Source organism: Acanthopagrus latus, chromosome 6, assembly GCF_904848185.1.
Source record: "Acanthopagrus latus isolate v.2019 chromosome 6, fAcaLat1.1, whole genome shotgun sequence".
In the NCBI taxonomy this organism is placed as follows: Eukaryota; Metazoa; Chordata; class Actinopteri; order Spariformes; family Sparidae; genus Acanthopagrus; species Acanthopagrus latus.
In genome coordinates, this window is record NC_051044.1 from 13150387 (window position 1) to 13176986 (window position 26600).

General features: G+C 42.1%; 4 protein-coding genes across 8 annotated transcripts in view; 2 read left to right on the forward strand and 2 right to left on the reverse strand.

The window, feature by feature from the left end:
* iffo2b (intermediate filament family orphan 2b) overlaps positions 1-17169 on the reverse strand; it is a 35636-nt gene extending 18467 nt beyond the window's left edge. For both annotated transcript variants that reach the window (XM_037101170.1, XM_037101169.1), the window contains exons 1-3: positions 17072-17169; positions 16875-16961; positions 13278-14611 (exon numbers count right to left, since the gene is read on the reverse strand). In XM_037101170.1, the coding sequence (XP_036957065.1) occupies positions 13278-13753 (476 nt within the window). In that variant the 5' untranslated portion in view covers positions 13754-14611; positions 16875-16961; positions 17072-17169. The remainder of the gene's footprint in view (positions 1-13277; positions 14612-16874; positions 16962-17071) is intronic.
* A 236-nt stretch (positions 17170-17405) lies between these two features.
* mrto4 (MRT4 homolog, ribosome maturation factor) lies at positions 17406-19698 on the forward strand. The gene is made up of 8 exons (XM_037101202.1): positions 17406-17507; positions 17743-17801; positions 17909-18012; positions 18164-18245; positions 18336-18403; positions 18492-18643; positions 18868-18944; positions 19037-19698. The coding sequence occupies exons 1-8, from the start codon at positions 17480-17482 to the stop codon at positions 19184-19186; spliced, it is 720 nt and encodes a 239-aa protein (XP_036957097.1). The 5' UTR covers positions 17406-17479; the 3' UTR covers positions 19187-19698.
* An 89-nt stretch (positions 19699-19787) lies between these two features.
* akr7a3 (aldo-keto reductase family 7, member A3 (aflatoxin aldehyde reductase)) lies at positions 19788-25054 on the reverse strand. Of its 2 annotated transcripts, none has more exons than XM_037101198.1 (7): positions 24706-25054; positions 22070-22257; positions 21808-21912; positions 21394-21490; positions 20832-20931; positions 20578-20707; positions 19788-20004 (listed from the first exon to the last, which is right to left on the reverse strand). In XM_037101198.1, the coding sequence occupies exons 1-7, from the start codon at positions 24980-24982 to the stop codon at positions 19843-19845; spliced, it is 1059 nt and encodes a 352-aa protein (XP_036957093.1). In that variant the 5' UTR covers positions 24983-25054; the 3' UTR covers positions 19788-19842. The 2 variants fall into 2 exon arrangements, with proteins under 2 accessions (XP_036957093.1, XP_036957092.1); XM_037101197.1 differs by lacking the exon at positions 24706-25054 and adding an exon at positions 23028-24269.
* Positions 25055-25201: 147 nt separating this feature from the next.
* megf6b (multiple EGF-like-domains 6b) overlaps positions 25202-26600 on the forward strand; it is a 67397-nt gene continuing 65998 nt past the window's right edge. For 2 of the 3 annotated variants that reach the window (XM_037101143.1, XM_037101142.1), the window contains exon 1: positions 25202-25870. The gene's annotated coding sequence lies outside the window, so the exon portion shown is untranslated. Of the gene's footprint in view, positions 25925-26600 lie in introns of all 3 variants that reach the window. The other variant, XM_037101144.1, reaches the window with a different exon arrangement.

Sequence of the window (26600 nt, forward strand, 5' to 3'; positions counted from 1 at the left end):
ATGTGAAATATGACTACAGTAACAAAAAAAGGTCAATTTCTTTATGAAATATGACGACTGGATCCTAAATCGCTGGTCATTCCCTCCCACCTCTCCTCATCATTCTGTCAGGCTTGCCTTATCTAAAGGTTTTGAAAGTAGTTAGAGATAGCTCTCACCGAGCATTTTCCCTTCAGGGGATTCTCCTTCAGGGAGGACACGGGCAGCTTTGATCGTAATCTGAGAGGTTCAAGAGAGGAAACATTCCTCTAAAGCCTAACTTAGGTTCTAACTGAGTTTGTTCAGTTAATATCAGATGTTGTTTTTTTCATATGTGCATTGTGATAAATAGCATAGCAATGGGTTTAATATGTCTTTAATGGGGAAAATATGAGGATGTAAAAAGGATGTAACCTGCATCGATCCCCCAGCAGGAAAAAAACAAAAAAAAACAAAATGTGCATCTCTCTCTTAACACAAAATGTGGAACAGCCGATAAACTCCTGACTTACCAACAGGATCTGTTGGTATTTTATGTTAATCAATGATCAAAAGCAAACACACACCCAGTGCAAATTTCAGACGGTAAAACAGTTAAGCGAAGCTAAAAGTTTTACTGCTTCCCCTGTCAAGTTTATAACCGCAGCTATTAGTGTCGCTGATTAAAGGATCCATTTGAAAGAAACCTTGTCAGAAACGTCAAAAATGGATGCTTTGGGATGGCAGCCGATCCGTCCGACAAGCCTGAGAGTTGGGATACCGAGAGCGCCGTCATTTGACGAGTTGGGAATGAGAGTCAAAAATCAACTTTTGTTACAAACAGGACCTTTGAATGTGCCACAGTGTTGGTTAAAGTGACATTACCGCACAATTTAAAATAACTGAAAGCAGCCTCTGTGATCATAAAATGAGATTGTACGCGTGTTTTGAGCCAGCCTGTGTTACTTACTATCTGCATTAAGTGTCCTTTAAATAGCAGGAAACACAGTGTGCCTCTGACTTGAGAGCAGGTCGTGGTTGCTTTCTTCTGCCTCCAGATCTGCCATCAGTGCGCCTGACAACAACTGATTTTGAGACCAAAAGGCCTGGTGGTGTACGGGTATGTGCAAGTACATTTGCGTTTTACACAACAAGGTTGCTCAGTGGGACAACTGAGTCAGTCTGAATCTAGCAATGACACTTGCGCTTCGCCGGCGCCGCGTTGTACTGAGCATCAGATAGAGCCCAATCACTGATGACACGAAATGTAACGTTCTATTCGTAGGCCATACTGACTTCATACAAGTGTCTTTTAATTATTTTCCTTTCATTGTCATTTTCATGCACAGTTATCCTAGCAGCACAGCATCAGTTAGTACATGCTTGTCAAAGCCTGGGATGTTATGCATGATTGGAACAAAATGGATGGAATAACATGAACATCAGGGCGAGAAGCTGTAGGCACAGGGAAATAAAATCTGTGAGTTTGATTAATGTTCTCTGTATTACACCAGACATTTGCCTCTTAATTAAAGTTTGTGGCCTGGGTAGTATGTTTATACGCACTCACACAGGGACAAAGCTTCCGTAAGCTTCATGTGTGTCAGGGGATCTTCACAAATGATTAGCAGACTCAAACTTCGTATCGTAATCCTCAGTAAATCCTCGCTCAATGGACCAACTTTTTCTTGTCTTTCGACGCTGAAGCAACACCGAGAGGCAAGTCCGGGCAGAAAAACAATCTCGTATAACGTGGACTCGCTGCAACACAAACGAGGCATCGTTGACAGGAAAATACAGCCGGGCCACAAATGATGTTCCCTGATGCTTGTTGGAACGAGGTGAGGCTGTAACAGGCTAATTTACGCAGATCAAAGCATCGATCTGAATAGAGGGTTTTGGTGGATCCTCCCTTCATACTGATGGACTGACAGATAATTGGCAGCCGGTGTTGTAAAATGTTTTCTCCCATGTCCTGACCTGGTACCACAACTTTACCACATTAACTGTTCCCTACAACAATATGGGTGTGAGCTCGCCTTGGTTGCTCCACGCACTAGCATCGTCTAATTGCCTCTTGGGCGACTCCCAACGCCGTAGCTCTTTTCTCTGGCCTGGGGGGATGGCGCTGTCAGGTTAGTGCAATGTCTTTAGAGGGGAGACTAACACATAGGTGTTCACGTGTAATTGCAACCACCTTCAAACTAATAAGTATGACCCAAGATCAACCTGAGGAAAAGTGGATAATTGCTTTCAGAAGAACTGATGCTGGCATTTTTGATTGCAACATTTTTCAAGCTGTTAACGATCGCAGAGGCAAGTCATGGCGTCGCCACAGAGAAAACTCCCAAACTTGCTTCGTTTGAGTGGCCGACAGTTTAATGTCAAAACAGCTTCTGTCAACACATGTTTCTTGATGACTTAAATGGCGAGCTCACCCTAAAATGAATCAGTCACGCTATTTATCCATCTAGATTGTCTGGGTGTGAGTTTTGGGTATATCGGCCGTAAAGATGTCTGCCTACACTTACAATAAACTTACAATAATGTAACTACTATAATGCAAATATAATGGAACTAGATGGTTTGTGGTGCCCAAAATGGCAAAAAATACACATTTGACAAACTCGACAGCGATGTCGCTTGACCTGGCTACTAAATAATTGTGAGCAGTTTCAGCTAGGAGCTATTTTCTTTCTCCCATATAACTGTGCAGCCCAATCGCCACAATAAATGGTGGCAAAGGACTTTTCTGCAGAACCAGAGACAAGTTAAAAACTTTATGTTTCTTTTGGTTCAATGATCAATTCAATCATCGATCCTAGAAACACTTGTTTAGGATCAGGAAAACGTGTTTCAGCTTAAAATAACCTCTTTTGGTTGCCACAAACATGCTGGAAATAGCCCGACTTCCCATCAAAGACATTTAGTTTTTGTTGCCACAAACGCTACAGATGCACCAATCGACTGGCGAGGGACCAGAAGTGGTCGGTTTAGACATAACCGCCAATGATGAGTAACTGGCAGTTTAGTTTCATATTTATCTGATTCTGTACGGGTCACATTTAAGCACATGCTGCCCGCCAACCCCCCATCACATTAACATTAACACATTTTCATCGACTCATTATGTGCCTTGTTTTCTCTTCAAGGACTAAGTTAATGCACAAATAATCAGCACGGGAAAAAAATGATAACGCGCAGAAACAAGATTTCATCCATTGCTTATGAATGCATTCTGCAGCAGAGCTTGTGACGGGGCGTTGTGATGGAAAATCAGTTTGTCCTGCAGGCTTTGTCTTCAGTCCCTCACTGCAAACTGACCCCACCCCGCGTCCTAGAAAGCAAACTACTGGGCTGTTAAGTTGTGATTTTCCCACCGATGTCATTTCATGTGGTCCACATTGTGGTGCCGTCATAATAGCGCCGGGCCCCCTGGCTATTGACTCATTATATAGTGAAAGTACAAGACATTTAGCGGCACAAAAAACTGTAAAGACAACCTGTATAAACACTATCCTATAATGAAAGGCTTTGAGTTGGATGTTCTGGTGACAGATGACATGGATTTGTCACATTTCATGGAGGAGCACAGAGATAATAGTGCAAACAAAGGCTGACATGCCCGGGCCATGTTCGGGTGGGGCTGCGCTGGGAGTGACATCCCATTACAGAAGAAAAGAAGACAGAAATGTGCATCTCTGGCACAAGTCCTCACTGGCCAGGGTGTGTACAGTCAAATCGTGCGAGACATAATGGAGCTATAATAAATCACCACTAGACAAATATCTTTTGTACCTCCGGGTACACACACCTGCAGGATGAACCTCAGGGGTGAACACAAGATTGAAACTGCTCCTTTCAGAAGAAACCTGGTGTCTTGACCACAATTAGGATTCAATCAGTCACAAACAGAGAACTAACACTCCCAGGTCGGAGGTCAGGCTCAGCCCATGACAGCTGCATGACGTTGTTTGATATACAGTCCGTTTTATTGAGCTTTACAATGTGGCTCCGTGTCACTCGTTCACACACACCCACGACACTGACAGCAACGATGCGCGACACACCTTGACCTAACCTGTGTCTTGCCCGAGTATGGTAGGAATTCCTGAAGGCGACTCACCAACCCTAAGATTAGCGGATTACCCAGTCTTTTATTTCAGAATAATAACATTTTCTTCAAAGAATCAAAAGTTTCAATGATCAGTGTTAATGCTAATTAAAGGGCCAATTTGCAAGACAGCTAATTATTGAGTCTCATTCCCAGCACGTCACATACTGACTCTTTGGGTAGTGGCTGGTCGGGCCGTCAGTCCTCGACATGATGGAAATAATAAACTGGATTACAAATTGGACCTTTAATAAACGAGTCGATTCATTGTTTTGATGTTCTATCATGTGGTCGGCCACCGTTTGCTGGTTTTCATGGTCTTCTTTAATTGTTAACTGAATATCTTCTGGTTTTGGACAATCGCCAAGACAAAACTAGATGTCTAGAGATGGCACCTTGGGCTCTGAGGAAACTTTGACATTTTAGAAAACCAAACAATTAAAGGATTTAATCAGGAAAATAACTGACAAGTTAATCAATAATGAAAATAACTGCTTGGCAATAAAAGCTGTCTTTTCCCGTTTAGAAAATTGCAATTAAGTGCGTAACAGAAACAGCTTTCCAACAGCCAACAGCACTTTGAGTTACCACCTCACACCAAACAGTCTCTTCTCTGAGCCTATGGAGAAGATGACCCTAGAGGTGATCATTTAGTTTTCTATATATGAGTTTAATGTAACTGATAACTACATGAGCTATTAGGAAAAGCTGCTGTTCTCGAAGAATACGATGGATGAAGAGAGAATGACAAAGTTTTTTCCCCTCTGTGTTTTGAAGCCTACCCCCTGCCTTCCAAGCGAACCCTGCCAGACGTTCCCAGATAATTAGACTTCCAGACCCCTGATGTGCAGTATTTCTAATATTTTCTTCTGCTTAAAAGAAGGAGAAAATCAAAGCTTTGACGAATGCGAAGATGGAAAAAGGCTATTGGAATGTTAAAGATGAAGTATGTGCCATATTAATGTTTAATACAAAATATAAAAGACTGATTATAAATAACGATCATATTATAAATATAAATATAAATATATATATAAATATGTATGTATGTCTTTAACATAAAGATTAAATAAACACATTCTATTGTCATGACTGCAAACACAGCTTCGTCATTATGTTCGCAAAAACATTACTCATGCGAGAAAACCTCCATGTCACAATCCCGTGTTGGCACCACAGCGTTGTTTACACATAGATGATGGATTGTGTCTTCAACGTGTTAAGTTTTGACTGTTGAGAGAGCCATAATGAAAATACTTCCACGGGAGGTTAAAGCACCTTTATCTCTCAATATATTTCCAAGGAGCTCTGAGGAGGAGGAGGACACATCTGGTCTACCTTTGAGGTCAAGCATGCAAGCGCACAGATTTACTCCCTGTCAAGACTCCCGCACACCATGTTCCTCTCTCATACGTGTATGACATTATATATGTGTGTGTGTGTGTGTGTGCTTGTTTTTTAAGGTGCCTTAAAAAAAACAGCATTATTTCTGGAATAACAAGCTTTTGAAATATAGGGGTTATTAAATCACAGTGCTGTGTCAGCACATCCAGGCCTTTAGAAAAGGTGTAATAGCTCTTCAGCGTGAGCAGGTTTAAACAGAAACGCAATGACACTTAAACTATTAGGTGTAGAGTGAGATTATGGTCTGATGATTATGGATTTAGCAGTAAGATTTATCCACCTAAAGAAAGCTATTCATCTCCCGCTTTGCTTCGGGCCACAACCGCCTTTTCTCGAAATAATCCACCAACCCCACATATCGTACACTTCACTCTCCCCCTATGCAGTCAGAGCTCATGGGGAGACAGGTGCATTCCTGCACTTTTAAATATGGCAACGCGCCACTGCTCTCAGCTGTATCGATACCCATGAATAATCAACCACAGACGCACAGCACAGCAGCTCCAAGCACAAGCACAGAGGAAACAAAAGGCACAGGGAAGCAGAGGGGGGGGAAACGCAATCCCGTCATGGAATCACTCAGGTTTTCATTACAGTTAGATGGAGATGCAGAAAGAGGGAGGCCACAGTTATGTTTCTCTTTCCTATTTTCAGATTCTGCCAATGTTCCTGGGTTTTTCTTGTCTTGATTGTGGTTCTTTTGTTCCTTTAGAGTTTAGCGTTCTTCTATATTGTTCTTAAATTATGAAAACACAAAACCTCATAATGCGTCAATATCTTAAATTGCCCCTTCTGTGGTACCAAGGCTCACACTGTTGGTTCCTACTGAAGATATAAATCATTAAAAACATGTCGCAAAAACAGTTTATAGATTCAGATTAGAGCAATTTCCTAAAACAGCAGAGCACTGCAGTTTTTTGTGGGCATGTTAGTCTGAAGGAGGGAATTAGTGCCTTTGTTGGAGACTATATTCAGCTGCAGATTAATACATATTTGGGGCTCTAATGCAGTGGCTGATTTTTGGCTTGTGACGCCTCCTCATGAACTGTTATAAGCTGTGGCTCACAGCCCCAATTATAGTCGGCCCAATTACAGCGATGACTTGCAGGCCACAGGTGGTCTGGATCTGGTGGCCACAGCACGGGTGTCCATACATGGCAATATCTCAGCCCAGTGTGTGAATTTGCTGGCCCTATGTCATGGGCAACAGTGTTCTGGCTGCAAAACCTGGACCACCTGTGGACCATAATTCATCACTGTGCTTGGGCAGAGTGAAAGCAGGCTGTGTGGCCACTCACTTGGCAGGACCCATTTTTCTCATTTTTTCACTTTTTTTAATCGTATTGCTTCAAAATAACCTCATCCTTCACGATAACTATCTTAAGATGACTTCTTACCTCTCCAGTCACCTCAGAAATGGACTCAGTACCCCAGAAGCCTAACAGAATGACAGCAAAAATCACTCAAATCAAATTTGCTGAGATGTGCTGCTTTTTTGTTTACAGTGGATGCCGGTGGCAGCCATCTTGACAATATGCTAATTGAAAAAATTGCCACTACTCAATTAAATGTGATCTTCTAAAAATGTTGACTCGACTAGACTGCAAAAACTTCCCTGATTACATCTAGTCATTATTTCAGAAGACAAAAGGCAACAAACAAGGAAAGGAAAAGCAAGAAACATTTTGTGTGTGTTGCAGACAGGCAAGACAGAATTTATCATACAACCCGCTGGGAGGTCCTGACCCCCGCGATGAAAACCAGTGCTCTTTACTGCAGCAGAACTGTATATGTGGGAATCTCTCAAGATAAACTGCAGCGCCCATGTTTATTGTAATGACAGGACATGCCACCCAGTGCAACGGTTTGGCTCACTCGTGTACTTCTGGACAACAATGGAGGTCTATAACACAGGGGAGTTAACTGTATGTTTTAAACAGTTCCGCTGAGCACAATCCAGGTTTGTAAATGATTATACAATTTGCAAAATGGAATACTTTGTCTGCCCAATAAAGACTATATAAGACTGTAAAAGTACTGGAGTCTGCAAGTTCAAAAACATGTTGTGGGCTTAAGCGAAGCGCGCCATGCAGACAGGAAGGGGGAGTAAGACAGGAACAATATAGACTCTAATCTGGAGCTCAATGGTTTTAGTGTACTGAGCTCTCTCTCTTTCTCTCACACTGTATCTCAGCAGCAGGGAGTCTTCCACTTTGAGAGGCCCCGCTTCAGTTTGGCGGCTGCGTGCCAGGATGTGGTGCAGGGCTGGCTGTAGGCTGGAGACTGGGTGCTAGGTGACGGCTTAGAGAAAATCCCTCTAATGAATAGACGGCCCTGGATTATACGCGGGGCAGGTCAGCGCTGAAGACAGACGAGGAGAGGCTGAACGGCTCATCTGCGTAGCTCTTCGCGGTGAAATATGACATTTGAAACACAATGCGGCGCTCAGCTTTGGAATCACAGCGCACCTCTCCCTGTAATTAGTCAGTGCTTTATCACAACAAACCCCCGAATCCTACTTTCAAAAGAGATCCTCAACTCTGCCTTTCACCCCCCTCCCCCAAGATCCGGGGAAGAGAAAGATCAAAGCCTGTGAAAAGTGTCTTCGGTGGATTCCGGCTGCATTGATCCACACACTGCTAAATTCGGCTGTGTGTGAATTATTCATGCAGGAGGAACATGCCCAGGAGGCCCGGAGACCGTTCTGGTTCGCCATACGTCCTGCATCACCTACATTGTGATCCAGCAGGACAGTTGTTTGGCCTCTGATGGGGTAAACAACCAATTAGGAGAGGCCAGAGCGCTGACCGGGGGAACTCTGGTTCAAGTCTTAAAAGCAGTGCCCTTTATCCCTACAGCACTGCAGCGAGCACTGCACCTTAAAAATGGCATAAAAAGTGACCCTGCTGTCTCTTTCCGTCCGTCTGTACAGCACTCCTGTTCCACAGAAATTCATGCCAGCTACAGTCAAATCAACTTGAATACTGCTCCTTCGCATTTGCAATAAGCAAATGACTGCCGTTATCTTTATTTATGTAGTTCTCTGACAATCTATTAGCATATTAGCGCATGAATAACTGCTGTCTTTTAGCTGCCATCTTCCGGTCTGTGCAGTAATTTGCATAACATACAGAGCTGCCTGCTATATCTCTGCGCCACCATGTAAAATCTAAACAAATCTCCATTTCTAGGTCACATAGTTAGCCGTAGACGGAGTTAATCTATTCTTAGTGAAGACACGGCACGCTGTCGACTGTCAAATGCATTTGTCAACGTCAGCCACTCTTTTCGTGGCCTTTAAACATTCTCGTATGCCGGTGGCAATTACTGGTAGAGACCCACTGACACGCAGGTGATACATTTCACACTGATGCAAGACAGTGGGATGAGGGCACTGGCATTGACCTTACCCATGCTCCTTTGCACGGTCGTTTGTCAGCATGACCCCACAGTCCAGACGCTGTAGCACTAAGTGGACGTTCATATAAACTGGCTGTCTGATTTATGTAGCCTGTCCTTGGACAACCGTGCTGTGTTTATGCGCTGCAGGTCTGAGGCACACTGTTGCATTTGACAACAGCAAACAAGCAGATGAAAGTGATTACGAATGAATCGCTAATGTGTTTTAAGAATGTGCGCTTAATCGGTTAAAGAGCTTTTCCAGATCCACAAAGACATCCAGTAACTGTGAAAAAAACTAGAACAAAAGGATTTTGTACAAAAGACAGCAAGCAGCTGATTTGGAAATATAATTCAGGTCAGTTAAGGTTTATTGAAGTAACAACCTAATCTGCTCTAAATAAACTGTGAATATGTTTTTAGCTGTTTGAGGAAATATCAGCAAACTAGAAGGTTATTTCTAAATTCTGTGATCATATAATTACCTCCGCCAAGGAGGCTGTTTTCACACGTATCCGTTTGCTGGTGTGTTTGTTTGTTTGTTTGTTTGTTTGTTTGTATGTGTGTTGGTTGTTTTCTCAGCAAAATTATACAACAATGACATAACAGATTGAAGATGGGTCTCAGCCCAGAACAGACCCCATTAACTTTTGGTGCAGTTCCAGGTGAAGGGGACAGATCCAAGATTTTTTCACTTTCACTTAGCATTAACAACAACAACAACAACAACAACAATAATATCAATATTGCAAATGTTTTTGACATTTTTGTTCATTTCTCAGGGAATAATGCATGGATCTTTATGAAATGAAAGTCTGTCTTATTTAAGTTGCTGGCATCTATTGGTGAGTATAATTTGATGCTGATCAGAGATCTGGTGATTTTAAATTATTGTTAAGCAGCTATGGGTTGTTTATTATTCGGATTGATTCAGGGCTCTGGATATATAATATTGGATTAGGTCTGATAGAATTAAAGCGGGTGTTGGGTCTTGGCGGAGGTATGCACTCTACTGAAAGGCATAATAACCTAATTCAGTTCTATAACAGCCTTTATTTTCGTATTTTCGTTGCACTTTATCTTTTGTTGCAATTACTTGTGTCTAATACGTGGAGATTCTGTCACTGCATTTTTAATTTATTTTTAATTTGTATGCAAAACATTCAATGAGCACTGTTGTATGAAAAGCCAAAGTACAGAAAAACCTTCCCCACTGAAAATAAATGAAGTTTTTGCTGTGTGATCAATAGTGATGTCAGAGCTATGGAGTATAAAATAATTTATCTTCGCTCTCTACATATTTGCCGTTTTACCCTCAGGGGTGCATAAACTACAGGTTATGAACTCATTTTTAAAATACAAAAATGGCCAGTTATTATCAGTTATCAGTATCGGCTGAGGAAATCCATATCATTCATCCCTTGTTTATTGAGCATTAGAGCATGTAGACCTATTTCTAACAACACAACTTCATAAGAGAGCGCGTTACCAACAACAAGAGATTCATCTCCTTTGCCTCAAGGTTTGAAAATATTGTCTTGATCGGATAGAGGCACACAATAAAATGACGGAAAGAAAGCAGACAAGCGAGCGCACATCTTGGTTAAAGTGCAAGTGGACCAATCAGAAATGGATCAGCTGGCCATCTATCTCCTCGTATGTGTCCACACTCGTAAAGCCTTAATAAATCACCTGGGCGGTATTGGAGCACATGGGGAGGGGGTGGCGGGCCTCGGTCGGAGTCGAGGATGCCTTACAAAGCAGTCTGCGTGACACAGAGAGGAGCAGCGGGGCGGAGGGGCTGCCGGAGGGGGGGGTGGAGTGAAGGACGAGGGACTGGCCGAACGCACAAAGCACAGAGCAGGAAAAGGCATGGCGGGGATGGGACGGGGCTCGGGGGGACTGAACGCCAAAACGTGACTGTAGTAAAGAGGATTTTAGACTTGGGGGAGACGGAGAGAAAACAACTGGGCAGTGGACTCAGTGATGATGCAATAATTGAGCTCAGAGCCGAGGAGGAGGAATGTGAGAGGCAGGGAGAGAGATTGATTACCATGATTATTGGCCAATAAAAACTGTCTGGAAATGTGTCCCGCTCCTCGCTTCTGTAGATGTAGTTGGAATAAAAAGAACATGCTTTGACACTTTGGTACTTGTGTCATTAAAGAAAATAATGAACAGACATAAAACTTAAAGCTATGTAAAAAAATAATGCACTTAACAGCTGCTGAATGTATGTGAAAAGTGTCATATCGATATGTATTCTGCTGACTAAACCCGACTCACAAAGCAAACTAAAATGGCTGTTCCAGAGGCTTATAAAGTCAACAGCTTCCATTTTAGCCAAGGGGAATCCAGATTTTTTTTGTCTTCAGCGGCAGCAGTTTTTCCAATTTGGCTGCTCTCCCAGTCACTGCCGTTCATCTTCTCAAGCAGAAATGCACAAAAAAGGATATGCTGGTGTTAGGGGGGGGGGATGACTGGACAGGAAACAGTTTTCCCCGAAAAGAGGGAGAGCACATGCATTCTGTGTCACTGAGTCAGTGCGCTCACAGGGAAGTCAGCGTTCGTCATAGCCGACCTCGGCGAGCAGACGGAGGCCTGTTAAAATGCCTCTCTGCTTGAATCATGGCAGCAAACAGAAGCAGGCGTCTGCTTGGCAGGTCTCCCCGCCAGCAGCCGGCCAGCCGAGGCGGGCCAGCAGTGACGTGGGTCAGCCGGGAGGCGCTGCAGCGAAGTCCCTCAAGGAAACACAATTAATGTGACTAAAGGAGAGGAACAATTGGTGGAGACTGAGCCATGCAAAGGAATTTCCTCACAAGAGTGTGAGAAACAGGATCCGTTCACAATAAACGTCAGCTGTGAAAATCTTTCATGTGAAATATGAACTCAAGTGGAACTCTATCTGTGAAACCTCTCCACTGTACTGTCAGATGAGCATATGGTGACATTTTGTGACCCACGCCCATATGGGCCGAGAGAAGTCACAGTGAAGTCGCAGAGTGATGAAAACAGTTTCTTGATCAGACCACTCAAACCTCTCAAACCAACTCAGAGATCGTTTCCTTCCAGATTAATGTGCAGCTCATTTTGTTCACTAAACAAGTTGCTGTTTGGTCCATAAAATGATTCCCTGAGCACACGGTGACATCTTCAGATGGCTTGTTTTGTCTTTGATCTTAATAATAAATGAATAAATTATTTATAAATAAATAAAGATAAGGGCAAATCCACCATCAAAATAGCTGCTGTTTATTTTTTGATCACCTGACACGTCCGCTCTAATGTGGACAATCCAACAACGAGCATCTTAAAGAGCAATATTGATCATGCATCTTCATTTAATGTCAATCTACATTAGAATGACTCGTTTTATAATCCGACACATCTTTGCTGAATGAGTCAACAATTGAACTTGAGACTGCAGTGTGGATGATTAATGTAGGCTTAACCAGAAATCACCTGAATCTTCCTGTAAAGTCCCTCAGAGGGGCTTCCAGTGCGTCTGTTTTAACCGAACCACTCGTCGAGTATTCAAGAAGACAATCATCAGATTAAGCGACACTGAAAACAGTCATTAGTTTGCAGCTCTAATGACAATTGGACAGTCGTGTCACTGTGTTGAAAAATAGTGGCGACATAAACATTTTCTTTTTTGAAATATTCTTCCACATATGTGTTTTAAGGCAATATAATGTGGTCATAGTGGACATTTACGTCTGAAAAACAAAAAGAGAGCTATTTTTTCTACATATTTCTTGGTCCTATTTTGAGAGATATTTTGATGTCTTTCAAAATAGCTCACTATAGCAAACTATGCCTGTTAAAAGTGATGGGGACATGTCAACAGTGTCCTCAGTGTAAATGCTCAAATGTCTTGTTTTGTCCACAACCGAGAAAAAGATTCAGTTTCCTGTCACAGAGGAGTAAAAAGTAATCAGAACATATTCACATTTCGGATGCGGGGATCAGAGAATTCAGACTTTTTTTACCTGAGAGAATTTGTCAAACCTTTCAGTTGATAGTTGACGATTAATGTAATAGTTGATGCAGCTCTCTGTGATACTCTACTGGGGGTATCTATAGTGAAATGTTGTATTTTTGTTCAGTGTCTTTTCTATTCATGAGTAGCTAATGTGAGAGCAGTGATGGAGGGGGGCCTGGAGGAGAAAATGGGGCCCAGAGCATCCTTCTGTCAGGGCCTCTCATGTCTCGTTTCTCCCCTGCAGATGACTGAATATCTGGTCAGATATGTTGGGATGTATCAAGGCATAACATTGACTGTGCTGCTGTCTATTATTTATGGAAAATAAGCTTTAGAACTCTTTGAAACAACCATCCAGCCTCAGCAGACACACGTCCCATGGCCTCATCAGTCATGTCGATGGAGGTGTCCACTCACCTTCTCCTGTACTCGTCCCTCTCCCTCTTGACTTTGGCCAGCACGTTGTACAGAGCCCTCAGCTCCGGGGTGATGGTGTCTATCTGGACCCCGACCCCGTCCGGATGCGTCCACGTCACCCCGGGCCCCTGCAGGGTCTCGAAGCGCTCCCCTTGCCTCCGGACGTGGGTGAAACTCCAGATGGTGCCCGGCAGTCTGGACTCGGGACCGTCCGTCTGCACGGCAACTTCCCGGGAGTAGAGGTGTCGGTACTGCGGTCTCTGCAGTGCTTGCTGCAGCTGGCTCTCCAGCAGCTTGTTCCTCCGCTCCAGCTCGTGAACTTTGGCGAGGAAGCAGCGGAATCGCAGGTTGAGGGTTTTCAGCACATGGATGTTGGAGCCCAGGTCGTTACGCAGGGCGCTGGTCACCGCGCCCGACCCGGCGGGGACGTTGCAGACCGGACCGGGCGGAGTGTCGGAGAAAAACAGTGAGTTCATGTTTCAGGTGAGAAAAAAACAAAACAAAACAAAACAAACAAAACACCCGGTTAATCCACTTATGGCTCTGTCTGGTTTGGACACAATAAAACAAAAATAAAAAATAAAACTGCTGTTTTTTTTTATTTTTTTTTATCTCTGCATATTCCTTCACAGTCCCACTCCCACAGCGCGAGTTTCTCCTTACAACGCAGATGCTGAGAGTGACTGAGAGGTGGCTGGAGACCTGGTGGGCATCACTGTCCCTTCTGGATGTTTACCCCCCGTAGATACTGACAACATGGACCCCCGCAGAGCGAACAGCAAACGCACCCCAGAAAAGTCCTTTACCGGGCGCGGAGGGCATTATCTTCCGCCGGGGCGAGAGGTTTGACGCAGACCGCAGCGAGCTCCAGCCGCACTTCCCGTCACCCTCATCATCATCCCCCTCCGTGCGTCTTTTGCTTCGTCAGGAGCTGCTGATGCCGCTCCGGGTTCATATAGCCACAGGAAGATGGTCCTCCTTCTCTCTTTGTCGTTCCCGGTTACTGAGGCTGTGTCCCGTCTCCATGTGGCGCGGCGGTGGGATGGTCGCAGGACGCAGGACCGCAGAGCCCGGCCTCTCCGTGGTGTGCGCGGATCATGTTGCAAAGTGCTAAACTAGGCACTATCACCCTCCACCGGCCCCTCCCACGTCCCTCCCCCTTTTTTTTTCCTCTCCCACACCGACGGCGAGGAGGAGAGGGATCGCGTACCGGCAGGAGGCCAACACATCAGTTTAATGGAGAAGAGAATAACAATCGGTCCTCACGTCGGTTTGTTTCACGCATTTCATTCAGGCATTGTAACTTGTTGTAGGCCTGCATGTCACAGCTGGATCTGAAAAATAAAAAGTCATCACTGACAAACTTTCTTTATAATTATTATTATTAATAATTTAACATGTAGGACTCCACATTGCCTGCTCGTCTATTGAATCCTAGGGTACGGTGGCCCTGTTCTGTGAAATGTTGTTTTTTATGGTATGTTGTATTTTATAAAATGTCATGTTTTGTGAAATGTGTTATGTCAGAGGCTAATGTGAAATCTTGTGTTTTGTGAAATGTCTTTGTGTTCTGTTAGTGTTGTGTTTTGTAAAGTGTTGTGTTTAGTAAAATGGCATGCTTTGTAAAATGCTGTTGTGTTTTGTGAAATGTAATGTTTCATTACACTCCATTATATGACCATAATTTACTTTAGGTTATTATATATTTATATGTTTGTATATAGTCCAATTTTGTGGGGGTTTTTTTTCTTGCAGACCCTTCCAGAGACAAATTTGAATTGTTTTTCTTATTGGTGTTTATACACATATGCCAAATGGTTAAAAAAAAAAGAAAAAAAGTGCCTTTATGCCATAGTTGCCCAAAGTGAGGCCAAATTCGGAGAAGTAAAATTCCTTTTTTTTTTTTTTTAAATAATAGAGGTAAAAATGCTCTTTCTAGGATCCCTAATTATAGATTATTATTCATAATCTGAATGTGAAGCAAAGTGACACCTTGTACAGGAGGTCAGTTAATAAAGGGAACTTTGGATCATTGTACCATTTTGTCTCTTAACAATACAACACAATATGCGTGTGCTTGTGGCCTGAGCCCACTATTAAGCTTTAGTCTTGGCACTCTAAGAGAAAGAGTTTTGGCACGCTTGATACGAGGGTTTGAGAATACTTTACTTGAGTTTTCAGTATTTTTCATACATATTTTTTTTAGAAATCTATTGAAAGAGGTAGGCCAAAACAAAATAAAGGACATTGTCTTCAGCTATTAATAGACCATTTTTGAGCATATATGTTTTCCTTTACTTAACAGTAGAAAAATACAAAGTTAGTGGAACTTATACATCTATTGAGTTTCTTCTGGGCATCATTTCAAAGGACATGTCTGAATTTGCCCAGACTTGTTTTTTCTGCCAGACTGCATCCACTACAAGAGAAAGGATGGGGAGAAATGAGAGTGTGCACCGAATATCAATTTAGTTAATAGGTGAGTCACTGTCAGGGGCGCAGCACAAAATTCTGGACCATGTACAGAGACAAATTTCTCTGTAGTCCCTTCCATGCATCCTCAACTGGACACCATGTATACTGGAGCTGCATCCATTGTCTCTGGAGAAAAATAATATCTGACACAGAAGGGTGCAATGGAACGGTGGAAGATCCGCCTACTCCACTTTCACTGATGTGACATCATGCGGTACAAGTCATTCCTCTCTAAGTGTGCTGATCTGTGTGTGTGGTGGCTTGCAAAACATTTGTTTGCTGCCGGTGTTCACGTTTTCCTCAGCTGATGCACTGAGACACGTTTAGATCGGACGTTTCTGAACACTGACTAGGAACAATCGACTTCTTACTTCTGACAATAGACTTCAGGTTCAGTCCTCCTTTCCCCTCCTTCTTTTATGCCCCAGTTAATGATTTTTGCATTGTTTTATTCACCAGTGCTACCAGGCCATCTGTTTCAGAACAAATTGGAAGAAATCATTTTCAGGCAGCACTCAGCTTGTGAAATGTAATCTTATCCTTAAAACTAATTTAATGTTGGCTATGGGTTTGATGGAGCTTTGGTAACAGCTGCATAGGGAAATTCCCCCTGATATTCGTGACTGAACATGTGACAAATTTAGATGACTAAATACATTTTGGTTTATAGTCGATGCGATATGTGTGTTTAAGCGTTAAAGTTATTTTTGGCGTGAGGTTAAAGTCGGATGATTTGAGTCACAGCTAAAAAGTTATTCTATTCTCTTCGCAGATCACATGTTGCAGCAGTTTTTCTGGAAACATTTTGTATCAGGACCAGGCAAAATCAGTGATGTAACTGAATGCAACCTCTGAAAGTGATATAACTCGCTGGCTCATGTGACGCTTACTCACAGCAGGGTAAGAGGGGCAAATGTCTTGGGCCTCCCCTCCATCCTGCCAATATTTTGCACATGTACCCAAATTGGTCTTTAGCCATATCTTTCTAATGTTATTAAGGCATGTGTGAGGAGAATCAACATTTAAAATGGGACTTAAAGGGCCACCTCAACAAGGGCCCCAAATACACCTACAAATGGAGTGTATGGTGAAGTTGTATTTGTGTGGGTGATGTCACTGTACTTGCATGTTGTTGCTTTGGCTCTGGGGCCTCCTAGTGGGTTAATCCGTCCATGATCTCATTTTTTTGCCAGACACATGATCGTCACCCTGTCAGTAAGGTTACACAAAAACGTGAAATTAATCTTTGACAACTCAGCAGGACACTGAAAATTGTTGCTTTTTATGAAAATGTTCACTAAAATATATTAACATGCAACCTAAACAAGCGGTGTGCGCCTGAAATCCAATATTCGATCCATATACATTTTCTTAGCTTTCTGGCAGCACACATACAGGAGTGCCAAATATAATGAAGGGACCCCAACTAAAAACTTTTCTAATGAGTTTGCCCGATTTATATGTGTGTTCAAATAGTTTAAAACAACGCCTAAAGCTAACGCGACTCTTAAATCAATGTATGTATATATTAATACGCGAGCGGCACTTAATTTCTCCATGCCTACAACGTCAATTAATTATCAATACTTATAATAATAAAAATATTTCTCCCTTCTCCCTTTACCTTTGTGGTCAGGCACCGCATGGTCAGCTTCACCAAACAGAAACATTTGGGGTCCTTCCACTTCACGTGTGCGTCTGCTGCTCTGCCATCGTGAGAGGGAACCATGCCGAAGTCAAAGAGGGACAAGAAAGGTGAGCAAATACACGTCCAGATTGTTTAATGTACAAGCAAATTAAGCGGTTAAACTTGTTACGCGGTTGTTTTACGCTACTGCTTTTGGCGACGACAGAAAATTAACGTACATTAGCTAACAAGCTCCGGTTAGCTTATAGCAGTTAACATACATGGAGTCCTGTAACAGCAACTGTTGACTGACATCACTTAAACTTCTAACTAATCATTGATGATTGACTGCTTTTTCTTTAGTTTCATTAACGAAAACCGCCAAGAAAGGATTGGAGTTAAAACAGAAACTGATCGAAGAGGTGAGTGTTGTCTGCTCTGCTGTCAGCTGTAACTATATGCTAGCTAGAGTTAGCTGAAGCTGTTGACGAGTCTGACACTAAATCGTCCACCTGCTTTGTCATTTTAGTTACGGAAATGTGTGGACACCTACAGAAACTTGTTCATATTCTCTGTGGCAAATATGAGGAATAACAAGTTGAAAGACATCAGGACAGCGTGGAAACACAGCAGGTAAAGACACCAAGCAGCTTGTTGGATTGACATGGCTGTTAATATAAAGGGGTATTTTTCAGTTTTTACCCATTGAGGTAAGTGTACTCGCCGTGAGGAGTACCAGTCAACACTAACATCTAGTTAACTGGACTCTCTTCTTTTTTAACAGATTCTTCTTTGGCAAAAATAAAGTCATGATGGTCGCCTTGGGTAAAGGACAAACAGACGAATACAAAGATAATTTGCACAAGGTAGGCGAGATCCGTGTGGGGTTACAACAGAAAACATGATGATTTATTTTAAAGACTTGTAATGTTCAGTGCCTTTTTGATAATGTGCAGGTCACCAAGTATCTACGAGGAGAAGTAGGAGTACTATTCACAAATAAAACAAAGGATGAAGTACAAGAGTAAGTGAAGATTCTTTAAAGTATCATCGTTGCGGTAATTCTCTAAATACTGTTCATCATTTGACAAAATGGTGTTGTCTCCCTGCAGGTATTTCAGTCATTTCAAAGAGATGGATTATGCGAGGGCAGGCAACCAGGCACAGGTGGACATAACTCTGGATGAGGGACCCCTGGAACAGTTTCCTCACTCAATGGAGCCTCAGTTGAGGCAACTGGGACTTCCCACCGCTCTCAAGAAGGGTAAGATTATGATAGAAGGCTGGCATTTATACTACATTTTTCTTTTGTCAACTAATGTCATGTGACAACCAACACCATTTATTGCTCTATGACTTTTTGACTTCCCATTACTTTGTTCTGAACATCCAAATGCAGACAGCAATTGTTGGTAGAACGTGCTTCCTCTTTTAAAGATCACATCAGATGGATATGACAGTCACATTTTGTATCATCTGTTATGAAAGGCGTGGTGACACTGCTGAAGGACCATGAAGTCTGTAAGGAGGGAGACATTCTGACTCCTGAGCAGGCTCGTATTCTGGTGAGTTCATTACTTTCTAATTGCAGAGAATTTCAAGTGATATATTTTGCTGTGTTGAATTTGGTCAAATTTGCTGTTTTTTTTCCCAACAGAAACTATTTGGCATGGAAATGGCAGAATTCAAGGTGCAGATCAAATGTATGTGGAACTCAGAAACAGGCGAGTTTGAGAATTGTGCTGGTGAGGAAGATCCTATGCAGGATATTGAAGAAGAAGAAGAGGGTGATGATGATGCAGAATGAAACATCTGCAAGAGCTGGAGCTTGTACACATTATTTTGTGTACAGTCATTTTGCCAAGAGGGACTCGTTGATGTTAGAACCATTCATCCTGACTGCCTGTCCAGTCCATGGAGTCTGTTTATACCTTTACTTCTGTCGCTTTTTCAAGAACTTCTGTCCTTCACCTTGAATTTTAGCTTTGGACTAATTGTTCTTCGGAAAACTGGTGACCAAAGTCAGGGGACTAAATGAGGTCTTGCATGTTATTCTGTAGATGCTGCTCGATTTGTCAACCTGATGACAAAACTTTTTGTTTTGCAGTTATATGTCTTTCTGCCAAAAAAACCAATGTGTTAACCCCACCCATTCAATTAATTTTATGTTTAAAGAAAAACATTGTTTATTTGTCAGGAAAAAGTTTTCATTTTAATGTAACAGTTTAATTAAGGCAGACTTCAGAAAAAGTACTTTTTCACTGAAAAAATCTTGTGTTTTCATTTATACATTGACAACAAACTGCTCTGATGATTAATGATACTGTTCTCCAGTTGATTCATTTATTAGAAAGGAAAAAAATGTGATTTGAGGTAATAAGTAACTATGGCAAAGGGCCTTCAGCAGATCTGTTTTGCTCTATAAACTTTATTTGATTGGACTGTTAAGGAGATTTTGGCTCTTCAGCGGAAGTAGTTTGGACACTCGTGGGCGACGAGGTTCCAGGCCTCGTTGAAAGCAGCAACCACTCTCTCGTCCAGTGGTCCCTCCTCTGCAGCAGCCAAGTTCTGCTGAAGTTGCTCCATATTTGACATGCCAATGATGACTCCATCACCGAGCTCACCCTGGAAGAGCAGACAGTTTAGTGGTCAAGGACGAAAATTATGCCGTGAAAATGTTTTAATCAGAATTGTGTTTCAAAGTTGGCATAACATTTTCCAACTACGACAAGGACAACAGGTCTTCAATTCTAAAATTTAAAATCCCACTGACCATACCGTTTCAGATGGTAAAAGAGCAAGGATATTTTGTATTTACATAATCATTTTCAGCTGCAGGCCTAGTTCTCAGTTTCATCATAAAATGTATTTGGTGATATGAAGGCCATGCTTGAACTTATCGATACAGTACTCAAAACAAAATGTTTTTGAATTCTTTGAAAACTAAATGCTGGAGGACAAAAGCATTATATTATTTGAAAGCCCATTTTAGTCCACATCCGTTTTCAGTGTTGGTGATGGCTTTTTGTAACTCTACAGTAGTTTATCAATCTGAACAGGATGCCAAGGCAAGATAAAAGCAAGATTCCACTGACTCCAGAGAGTAAATATTTTTAATCTCACATTGAACAGTTTAATCTCCCCAAGATAATGACAACACATGACATCTAACTAGAGCTGTCCAAACAGAGTAGGTACCTTAAGTTGGGAGTGGTGATACATCCACCGCATAGCAGCAGAAGTCATGGTGGGTTTCTCTGAGCCGTACGCCGTCTCCAGTGACTTTATAACCAGACCTATCGCCTGGAATTGACTCTCCTTCCAGTATCTGACAGAAGCAGAAGGAAACTCAAGTCTTTGTTTTGCTTGGTTGGAGTTGATTAAAGTGTATACATGCTGAAAGAAAAAAACTCAATTGTTAAAACAAATGGAGTTGACAGCCCATTTCTCACCTGTTCCGGTATGCTGCAGCCCAGCTGTTGCCAAAGAAACGTCCTTCAGGCTGGGAACCATCTTTGTCTTCGTAGTGGTACTTTCCAGTCAAAAGGCCACCTGCAGAACAATAGTAGTTTCAGAACTCAAGCTAAAATCTGTCGTTTGAATGCTTATGAACTTGATACAAATCTTTTTCAGTTTGTATTTGAAGAAAAAAATACTGTTGAGACAGGACAAGTTATCCAGCCATCGTAGGAAGCTCTGTAAGGGTGTTTTGAGCTACAGTAAATGCTAACACCAGTGTGCTAACACCTTGATTCTAGAGATACACAGTTTACTGTATACCATTTTCACCATACAGTTTGCATGCTAATATTTGTTAAGCACTACTTAATAAGCACTACACATATGGTGCAGTTGAGGCCGATGGGAAAGTTTTTCAAAAACTAGTATTGGACAAATTCCAACTTTGACCTGTTATGGCACTTGATGAAAAGTAAAAGAACTAGAATTTACTTTTAAACTGGAAATGTCTCAAATGGCGACTGCAGGGCACACTACAGAAGACGATGTACAGACCTGCTAGAGGATTGTACGCGTAGAATCTCATCCCGTAGTATCTCAGACATGGCAGCAACTCTGTCTCAACCTGTCTTGTGGTGGCATTGTACATTCCCTGTGACAGTTCGTACAATTCTTAGTTAATGTAAAAGTGAGAGAAAAGTCAAAGAGCCAAGTTTCTCTACACTATAATAGGAAGGTTAACTTATTTGGAAAAAAACAAAAACTACTGTTTTCTGCGGTATACAACTGCACCAAAGTTTTAACAGCTTGCTCTGGAAAAAAGGGAATTTTCAGCTTCATAATGACCATGTTGACATGAAAAATAAAGGTCTTTCTAATGCATAGCCACTCGTAAGGAGGGATGCAACATGAGCATGAATCAAGCATCTGATTTAGTCTGAAGAGAAGTTTTAAGAAGCCCTATAATACCTGATACACAGTGGGAGCGATCCAGTTGTTGTGTCTGCAGATGTTCACGATTTCAGCTACTTCCCATGATGCATAGTTTGACAAAGCAAACTCCTTGAATTTCCCCTGAGGGCCACATTTTAACATGAATGAACAGTTTTATAAAATACTATCAAGTAAGAAGATAGTATCTAAACATGCTAAGCACAATATCAATAGATTTGATGATTTATTATTTATGGTGTACAAATATTTAACTCCAGTTCTGGAGTCATAACTCTACCTCTTTGTGGAGTTCATTGCAGGCCCTAAGGGTATCCTGGATGGGGTTTTCGTGGTCAGGGGCATGAAGGTAGAAAAGATCCACGCAATCAGTCCGCAGCCTCTGAAGGGAGGTTTCCAGCTGTGAACGTACACTTTCTGGCTTCAGTGTCTTTCCATCCCAGGGATTGGCTTTGGTCGCTATGCTTACTGTCACACAAACACAGTGAATTACAAGTAAAAGTAGTCAGTAACAGGTTGGGTTCAGAAAACACATCTGAGGGTTTTCTTTTTTTACATGAAGTGCTCAGACACCATGTGAGTTTATATGAATAATCAAAATATTAAAACAATTTAAATAATATAGTGTTGTGGGATGTGATATTAAGAGTCTGGACCTGCCAACAGGTGCCAAAGGTGAGATCAGATCATGATAATGATGATTAAGTGCATTAGTAAGAAACTTGTTCCAAGCGTTTCTGATTGCTATTTTCATACCATCTTTGTTCAACCTCCAACACGCTCCAGATAGACACATTATATTAACAATAGTCTAGATCAGCAAACAGAGATGCCACAAAGCTAAATGCTGCCCATGGTTCTGGTTTGCAGAGTTTTGAAACAAGTTGCATGCAGCTGGATTCTAATTTCCCATTTCCATAACCAGTGAATACAGTCTGTGAATTCAAATGTTCTGAGTTTTCATTTCTCTACTGAATAAAATTCCTCCCCAAAACTGAATTATTCAGAATATTAAATAAATACAGCCCAAAACAACAGTTTTCTCCGTGAGAAAGTGATCAACACACCACCCGCGGCTGGCGACAGTCTTATTACCCATAATTCCAAGCTGCTGCCACCCAGCAGGTAGCTCCGTTAACTGCTTGGCTAGTCAACTTTTAAAAACTCAGTGACAGGTTAGCGGGCAGGGAGAAGTCGGTGTTTTTGACTTATTACGAACATGGCTGCTTCTCATATACCTGTTTTGGGAAGGTTCATGTCTCCTATGACCGTCTCTGACTTCCCGTCCACGTACATGAAAGCTGTGTCCAGATGGCTGTGCCCCCTGTCCAGGAAAGCCTTCACCATGTCCAGGCTCTGCGCGGCGTCAGCTCGACCGCCGAACGCCATGGTTCCCAGCAAGGACACCGGCCGTTTAGCTGGAGACGACGACATGTTTCGACGAGCCGCACACCTCGGCAAACGTACGAGCACTTCTTTAATATTGTGACTCTGTCTGAGTGTGCACAGTCCTGCTTTTATTACCCACAGCATGCTAAAGTGCAGCAGCGAGCATGTGGAGGGCAGAGGTCGCGTTGGAGGCTGTAGTTAGGGAGCGTCGTAAAGTTACTTAACCGGTGTGAAACGGAGCGTGTACTAAATGATATTAAAGATCTACAGAACAGGTTCGTCTTCTTTGCTTGGCTGTAGACTGAGCAGCGCAAAGTTCATTTTTTCTGTGACCACTTCCTGTTGTTTTAGACGCGTGTGTTAATATTTATTCAAGTGTTTTTGTTACATCATCTGCAGAGTGCTCTTTAGACTAGTGTAGATCTTATTTTTAACCACAAGGTGTCAGCAGATCGCCACAAACTATGCTCATTGGGTTTCTCCTGTTTCCTCCATCTATGTGCAGATTAATAGTTTGCTGTGATTGAGAGTCTTAGACTTTCTTTTATTGTCATTCGAATTTCACTTTACAGTGCAATGGGAATAAACATTTCAACGTTTCAAATAGCTCAGAATTGAAAAGACAACCGATTTATAAGAGTAGCCGAGATTGATACAACAGTGCGTACACATTTAAACTGGTTGTTTTGGTGCATCACAACTAAAGAACCATTCGTGTGAGTGTAAAGTGATGAGACTAGTTGTAGGGCCCCAATAACAAAACTGAGCCTCCCCAAAGTCTTAAAAAGAGCCCCCTATTAAATTCCCCATGGAAGATCTTCCGTCAGTTACAGTTATAATTTGATTTAAACACATATTTGTTGAAGGGTATGCACCAAGTAACCATAAGAATGACTGTAATGTTTAGACTTGTGTAAGACAAGGCGTTCAAGATTAAATCATTGATTAAGGCTGCAATATGAAATTACAAGTAACTTGAAATCGCAATAAGTGTACAATATTTGAAACACAAGAAGCTGCAATTATTTGATAATAGTACAATGCGGGATTAAACAGCATTATATTGAAGTACAGTAGTGCTGTTGAGGTGCACTGGCCTGCAAATTCTGGTACCAAGAGTCCCCTGAACACTGTTTGAAACTAGAAAGGTGGCAAGGTCCACCAAATATAAACAAAGTAAACAGTATGAAATTGTGTTGTTATTTAAGGTCAGTTTGTTTGTTAATTTATTGTTATTTTCAAATTGTACACAGTGTCTTGTGAATTGAATAAATGAATATATGAAATAAATTCACCTCAAGACAACAGTTTTATCCGTGAGAAAGTGATCAAAACACATTCCGCAGCTGGGGATAGTCAGCCGTTGGTTGTGGTTTATTTCCCATAATGCCAAGCTGCTGCCACCGAACAGGTATCTCTGTTGACAGCTTTGTTACTAGTTAACTTTAATAAACTAAGTGAAAGTTAAGCAGACTGAAAGAGGTCAGTGTTTCTGACCTTACACGAACATAGCTGCTACTGACATACCTGTTTTGGGAAGGTTCATGCCTCCTATGAACGTCTCTGCTTTCCCGTCCGCATACATGAAGGCTGTGGTCAGGTGTTTGTGCCCCCTGTCTACGAAAGCCTTCACCATTTCCAGGCTCTGCTCCGCGTCAATTCGATCACCGAACTGATTAGTTCCGAGTACGGACACCGGCCGTTTAGCGGGATACGACGTCATGTTTAAACGGGCCACATACACCTCGGCAAATGCACTGAGCACTGTCTTTGTGCATAGTCTTGCTTTTACAACCCACGGCATGTTTAAGTACAGCAGCGAGCAGTTGGAGAGCTTTCGTCGTTAGTTACTTAAACATGTTAATATTTGTTCAGAAACCTATTAGTGGGTACACTTTACATTACACTTTACATTTCCACTTGGGGGCACAACGATCCCACTTCCCTGAGGCAGCAGATTGCGCCATAGACCATCAAAAGCCGGTGTAAAGTGACAGTCTATTTCCTGTTATTTTAAACATTTCCATGCACATAACCATAGGCGGATCTATCGGGATGGTAAATGCGACCCTAAAAGCCTCGCCGCCCCCGTTGGCAGCAACGAATTCAAAGAAAAGTTATGGCGAATTTGACATTTATAAGCGGGACTCTCCAATGTCCAACTGCGATGAATGCAGCACGAGATAACGCGAGAGCGGCAAGAGACTGCTTTGTTTGGAAAACAGAGTGGCGCGAAGCGAGGGAGCAAGGAGTCGCGAGGAAAGAGAAAAGACTGTCAAGAAATGAAATAACCATGAAAGCAGAGTGCTAGCATAATTGCGATGCTGATTTTGAGATGATAAAAATCGTGTTGAAGGACGTTATTTCGCTAACTATACATGTAATGTTAGCTAAGTCTGACGTTCTGTGTAAAGTATGCTCCAAAAGCTAATATTGGTTCAACGTCTGTCATAGAAAATATTGTGAAGTTACTCTGAATCTTACGGAAATGAAGATATAAGGTAGCATATGTATTTTTTTTCTCACCAAAGAGAAAGGCGAAAAAAATGGAAAATGAACAACTGAGCAAGGTAGACGGACGAGATGAGGTGGTAGGCGAGAGAGAAGACGAAGGTGCAGGGCTCAGACGGTGAAAGGGAAAGGAGAGTGCCTGAGCCATCACCAACGATCTCCAGTCAAGCTGGTCCACATGGTATGGAAATTGTTACCAACAACAATTGACAATTGACGGACATTTTGCTACAAGGTACATTTAAGAGACATTGTTTAGACTTCTTCAAATAAATATAAATATTCCTGTTTGCTCAAATATGAATAATTGGGGAAACTTGTGTGTGATATACAATGTATTTTAATCTATTGCTCAGGTTAAATTCCAACATTAAACAAATAAACGTAAAAATACTCTCCTAGGCTTAAATGTTAATGTTTGTTAACATAGTCTGATAGTCTCATAGTCTAATCTATGACGATTTCGAATTGATTGTGTTTTTACTAGTTGTTACATTGTATAATTAGTTCAGATGTAATGCAGTTTGAATCTTTCCTCCCCTCCATCTTCTAGACCAGGGTTTGGGAACCTCCGGCCTCCGGGCCATATACACCCTTGAGACTGTTTAATTCGGCCCTCGAGGCATCCATAAGTACACCCACAAAAAATGAATTCAGAAGATAATGTCCCCGGGATGGGTGTCTGTCTTTCCGAGCCATGACCAATGGCACTGAACACAACAACAGCGCAACTGTCATCGCGTGTCATCAGTGATTGACAGGTGACTACAACGAGACGAGACTAGCGTTGGCTAAAACGGAAGATAGCGAGTAAGAAAAGAAACGTTGATGCGGAGTGTCGCTCTTTCAGGGATAAATGGACGAATAAATTCTTCTTTGTGGGAGAAATGAAAAGGGCAAACCTTGAGCGT

Bases quoted from the DNA above. Each gene is read 5' to 3' on its own strand.
- mrto4 (XM_037101202.1), top strand. From the start codon at position 17,480: ATGCCGAAGTCAAAGAGGGACAAGAAAG. The intron at 18,013-18,163 runs GTAAAGACACCA...CTTTTTTAACAG, and splicing joins ACAGCGTGGAAACACAGCAG to ATTCTTCTTTGGCAAAAATA. The intron at 18,644-18,867 runs GTAAGATTATGA...CTGTTATGAAAG, and splicing joins TCCCACCGCTCTCAAGAAGG to GCGTGGTGACACTGCTGAAG.
- akr7a3 (XM_037101197.1), bottom strand. From the start codon at position 23,322: ATGCTGTGGGTAATAAAAGCAGGACTGTGCACACTCAGACAGAGTCAC. The intron at 22,258-23,027 runs GTATATGAGAAG...TTTGTGTGACAG, and splicing joins CATGAACCTTCCCAAAACAG to TAAGCATAGCGACCAAAGCC. The intron at 21,491-21,807 runs GTATTATAGGGC...GAACTGTCACAG, and splicing joins TCGCTCCCACTGTGTATCAG to GGAATGTACAATGCCACCAC.